The sequence below is a fragment of the Parus major genome, chromosome 8 (assembly GCF_001522545.3).
Source record: "Parus major isolate Abel chromosome 8, Parus_major1.1, whole genome shotgun sequence".
Classification (NCBI taxonomy): Eukaryota; Metazoa; Chordata; class Aves; order Passeriformes; family Paridae; genus Parus; species Parus major.
The window spans coordinates 27968186-27973978 of NC_031777.1; the positions used below are offsets into that span (position 1 = coordinate 27968186).

At 42.0% G+C, this 5793-nt stretch overlaps 1 protein-coding gene across 6 annotated transcripts in view; it reads left to right on the forward strand.

Annotated features, from left to right (window-relative positions):
- The window catches only part of FGGY (FGGY carbohydrate kinase domain containing), a 202668-nt gene that overhangs the window by 138735 nt on the left and 58140 nt on the right, over nt 1–5793 (forward strand). For all 6 annotated transcript variants that reach the window (XM_015635969.2, XM_015635972.3, XM_015635971.3 and 3 more), the window contains one exon: nt 944–1047. In XM_015635969.2, the coding sequence (XP_015491455.1) occupies nt 944–1047 (104 nt within the window). The remainder of the gene's footprint in view (nt 1–943; nt 1048–5793) is intronic.

The window sequence follows — 5793 nt, forward strand, 5'->3', positions numbered from 1 at the left end:
AGGGAAGGGAAGGGAAGGGAATTTTTTTTTTTAATCAGTATTGACATACTGGTCTCCAAACTGAGCTTTGCAGATGGAAATGCACAGTCTGGTGACCAGTTTGCCAGATGAAAAGTGATATTTAAGAAAAAAAAAAGTCAAGTGTAAAAATGTTACTTGTTGGCTGCTGCATTTTGCTGGGTGCAGCACAATGTGGTGCCAGGAAGCAGCCTGAGAGAGGAGGAGGAGAGGGCAGATTCCCTCTGTAGCCTCCCCTGAAGTGAATCAAGCAGGATGGGATGTGTTCTGAGGCTCAGCTGTGGGTCTGCCTGGCTTCTCCCTGGCATCTCCTGGGTATATTTTCTGCTGCAGACTGAGTGGTGCTGACTTTGTGCTCCATCCTGTGCTGTCCTGCACGCAGAGGCTCCTCAGAGCCAAGCTCAGCTCCTCCAAGGGGAGGAGTAATCTGCCTTTAGATGGTTCTGACATGGACAGAACAGCAGCAGCAGTGAGGACAACAAAGCTGGCAGCCTTCCAGTCTCCTGCCAAGTTACCCCTTTCTCCAGCTCATCCCCTGACAAAACACATCAACCAGGATGTTCATGATAAACTGTGAACAAATAAACACATCTGCAGCCTGACAGTACAGCAGGGCACTTTTATTCTGCATGTCAGAGCTACCTAAGAGAATAAATGACTGGTAAAATAACACTTTCTAGGTAAAATAACACTTAAAAATCATGGTGATAGACATGCATTTAGAAGAAATCATCTTTGGTCCTTATATCTGAAATAAATACTTTATTCTGATGGATAAAATTATTTCCTTTATTGGCTAAGTAGACTTTCTTGATTTGTGGCAGTGATGTGAGATACTCAACAATTATTTGAGTGCAGAAAAGGTCTGTTTGGTGCAGGGTGGCTTGTTCTTCTTTAACAGAGAATTTTAATTTTATTTTAATAGGAGTAATTGGAGCAGATGTGAAAGGACATAACCTTCCATGTGAGAACCAGCCGATTACATCCCGAGTCGCTATGATCTGTGGAACATCTTCGTGCCACATGGGGGTAGGTTGTATGTGTCATCCTAATTTGTGCAGAATTTACTAACTTATGTTTTTGAAGGGAAAATTGACCTTTGTCCTTCTCACCCCATTCTTTTTTCCTTGATTTTTTTTTTTCTGGTAACTCTATCTTTACCTTTGGATATTAATTATAAATTACTGTGCATTTGCTATTAAGCAAGAACTTTAATAGTAGTAGAAATCAATACTGAAAAATGACATGGAAAGTAAAAACCACGATGCCAGAGTGGCTTAAAGAGCAGCCTGAAATCTGAGCCAAGGCCTGAGCCTGAGTTATCTGTGACAAGGCTGTCACTAATGTGTTACAGAGAGTGTCTTTGGAAAAGGAGTGCCCGTCTTCAGTCACAGCCCTGCTCCCCCACCTCTTCCTTTAATCAATATAAATCCTTCTCCCTCTGAAAATTGCCATGGTGTACAGAATTATGAGACATATCATGACTAAAAAGAAAGAAAACCCTCCCAATAAGCAGTTTTCACTTTGCTAATTTTCTCCTCAGTGAATTAATACAAAAGCTTTCTCTAAGATTGCAATTAAAATTTAGTGTCTGCCTTTGAAATTTATACTGTTTTAAAATGTATGAGCCTGAGAGCATTCCATTTAGATAAGTACTCTTTTCTGCCACATTTTTTATTTAAAACTCATTTTGGTCTTAAATTTAGAATTATTAGAACTTGGATTTTTCCAAAAGGAGCAAATGGCACTGGGAGTGCTAGAGGTGTTGGAGAGGACTGACATCCTTCATGGAGAAAGCTCCAGGAGAGAAAAAGAAAGGAGGCTGATAATAAAACATCAGGTTTAACAATAAGTTAAGTTGTCTCTGTAGTAACAGTATGAATCCATGGTGATCTTGAGCATGAATAACTGGTGATCTTGTCACTCGGGTTGTCGTTCAGCAAAGCATTTTAGCACGTGATTGAACTTAAAGACATGAATAATCCCACTATTGTGAAGCAGAGCATTGAGCTTAAATCCCGTAGACCAGCTGGAATATATTTTGGTTCATTCCTAAACAAAAGTTTCAAGCTTCAAACTCCATCACTCTTGGCTGCTCTGTCTTTGAAAAATCCCACTGGTACCTGTCTGTCCATCACAGGGCAGGTGAGGCACCCTGGGGGAGAAGTCACCCTTCAAGCTTGGCCACTGCTTTCATTATTTCCAGGTTTTTTGATGGATGTTTCTGCCCTTTCAGTAGAAGCTGTTTGAGTGAACTCTTTCTAACCTGTTTCATTTAGCTGAGTTAGTTTAAATTGCTAAAATGAGTTAATAGAGATGTAGTACTGGACTGCAGTGAGCTGAGGAGCTTGCAGGCAGCTTCCCCCAAAGGTCTAAGGGCAATGTTGGGTAGCTGGCAGTGGGCCAGCTGAGTCTGGCTCATTCTTTAGTACAGCCAGCCCTGGAGGAGGACATGTGTGTGGTTATTTATTAATTTTTTGATATTTGTACATTGGTAAGTTCTAACATACACCCAATTCACAATAATAGATTGTTTGGCTTCCCAAACTGGAGCATGGCACCTCAGTATTAATATGTTTTGTGTGCACTCTCCACAACCATGAGAGTTGTGGCTCCATTAAATATGCTAATGTAGCAAAAGGGATGTGATAAAATCCATGTTGATTGTTCTGTCATCAAAGCAGCCCCAGAGTCAAACACAGACTGCATGAGGCAGAACCTTTTAAGGCTTTAACTCACTTCAGTCCAAACTCAGGAATAGGTGCTTGTGCAGTTTTTGCTACATTTAAATAGATTTTTACTTAAATCTACCTACTCAGCATTTTATAATCATTTCCTTAACTGCCTGCCTTCAGTCATCTGCACAGGGAGGGGTATAACAATCTCTAGCCAGCAGACAATAAGTAAATTCTAAACTTCTCTGGATCTAATCTGTGAAAGGATTTTAGTTTTCTGTTCTTTTATCTATTACCTGCACAGGCTGCATGAAGTGAACATGGAGCACACAGAGCAGTTGTATTTGTGCTTTAATGAGACCTATATGCAGCTGCATTTGGCCAAAATTAGCTGTTCCTTTTTTTAATTAGGGCTATAAAATGAAAGTATATTATACTTGTGTTTTGATAGAAATATATATTTTCTCTCTCTGTGTGCACCAAGGGACCCTGAGGGCTACAGAGATTAATCATCGAGTTTAATTTAATGCAGTGGGAGAGAGACCTGTGTGGTCAGGCGGGCATTAAAAAGTGCCTTTGATGTGCCTCAGGTGCACTGAGCCCCAGTGAGCCAGCAACAATAATACCTTTGTGAGATGATCAGAGAGGAGAGAGGGAGAAAATGGCCTGTGTGGAAACTCAAGGCTGTCCTTTGTTGTGGTTCTGGCAAACGAAGGAGCCAACTGTCAGGAGAAATTCAGCAAACAGAAAGCAGGGGGAAAGTACGGCTGGGTTTCTTTCAAGGGGCCATAACAGGAAACTGTTCAAAATCATCTGCAATGCCTTTCTTTTCCACCCCTTCCTCCTCCTCTGGTCAGGGCAGGGGGACTGCTCTTGGTATCTGTGTGTTGGTACAGTAGTTCCATTCTCTAGACTAAGTACTCCATGAGTCACAGGAGCAGGTAATGCTTGAACACAGCATTTGCTTTAAACTTTCCGAGAAACTGCTCCTCGACCCAGTTTTCATTACCTCCAGGACTCAAGAGATCTTAGACAAAAGACTTGGCTAATCATGCCTTTGATATTTTAGAAAGTACAAATGTGGAACCTAATTTTACTCATGGCTATAATAGTTTAATTTGTGGTAGAACTACCATTTTAAAGTGAGGATGCGCTTTTGGAATTAACCACTGACAGTTTGGGGTAATCAGACACACACAAAGAATTTTGTGTTCCTGTTGAATAGCTCATGACAGCAGCAAAATGCATGTTGTAATGAGGTTATTGACCCCAGCCCAGGTCTGGGCTGTTGGTTGCTGAAAGTCACTGCCACCTCAGGGCTCATCCATTATCCATGAGGAAAAAGAAAAGAAAAGATGGTTTTCTGAATATTTTTGGACAGTTATGCATTTTACATGATTCTCTGCTGCCTCCTTTGCCCTAGCAAAAGACATGGGTAGAATTTGCATTTGGAATGGCAAATAAGCTGCTCTTTCACTTGTGAAGGATTGTCCCTTGTTTTGGGGGTGGGATTCATCCCTGCAGGTTTGGTCTCTGTGCCCAAGACTATTCCCTGACTTTCCTGGGTGGGTTGCCACTGCCATCGTGCTTTGCAGGCAGGGGCTCTGAGCTCCAGCACCCACACTTGGCTTTGGAACTTTCAGGAGCCTTTCCCTGTGTAGCCATGGTGACTACACAAAATGTGTGAGTAGTTTTTCCCAGCAAAATCACAGCAGGTTTGAGGCACTGAAACAGGAACTTGCCTGTTATTCCTAACTTGTAGTTTGCATGGGTCTAACAGACATGCCCTAATTTCTGGGAATAAGGTAGTTGCTTTCCCTAAAAGCCTGTCTTCCTGCCAGTGTCTTAGGGTTTTATGGGGTATTTTAAAGGTTTCAAAAATCCTTTTTCTTCTGAAACCTCTATGTGATCAGGAGGTTTTCAGGCACTGATTTCTGTATTCCCATGTCCCAGTCCTGGACACAAGTGTGCTTTTGCAGGGCCAAGTTGTGCCACCATGAAAATATTTGTTGTTCTTGCCCCAACACCTTTTGTGATTTCCAGCTGAAGAAAGTAGGCAGGGCAGCTTCTAATGGGAACATGGTCTGGCCTAATTTTAGCTTATTAATGGGGAAAGTCTAAATTTGCTGGTATTTTGAGTCCCAAATTAACAAGGTTTGTGTTCTGTTCTCTCCATAGTCTCTGATTTTTTTTTATTTTTTTTTCTGTCTTCATTTGGTGGTATGGGCTGTGTTCTTCTTCAGTCATTGTTTCTTTACCAATTCTCTGTACTCAACACCTCTTTTTGGGGCTTGTCAAGGAATCTCTTCAAATGTAGGTGCAATTTCTTCTTTTGCATCTGTTTTTGTTACTTCTGTGACTTGGCATTGGGAATGGACTCACCTGGCTTGGTGCACAATTCTTTTTTCCCTAGGTGATAATGTGCATATGGTTTGAACTGTATAATTTAGTCATTTTTTTCAATTGGAGAAACAGAAGTAATTTATCTTCTACCTTTGTAGATTTAATGCATGATCTAAAAGACAGAGCAACTACATGAACAGCAAAATGAGCAGATGGTTTTGCTGTCCCAATGTTTACTAGGGATTATTTCAGAAAGAATATCCCATACTTTCTCTCACTAAGCCTGACTAGCCTTTGAGCGTTTTCTGCTAAAGGAACTCAAGCCCAATTTGCTTATTCTAAATTTGTTCATTTGATTCTCGTGATGACTGGCAAACACAATAGAGCTTCTTTGCTCCACAATATCCTCCCGAGCTGCCAGCTTTGTTCACACAAATAGAGTGTTAAGCACGTTTCCACCCCCAGAGCATGCACAGTACGTGTCCTTTGCAGTACATCCTGGAGAGGAGACAGCAGAGACATGCTGGCTCAAAGTGTTCTCGGAGCCTGATCTCTAATCTCAGTGGGAGCCAGACCAGCAAGTGGATTCAGTATATTTTGGCTCTGATACCAGAGTCTCCTCTTCAGAACATGCCACGTTGTTAAAGCAGCAGCCTTTGGAGTAATCGCTGGCCCAGGGACTCCTCAGCTCCGTGCGCTGAGGGGAAAGCAGGGCTGAGCAGGCGGTGCCCGCTCTGGAGCTCGGTACGATCCAGCG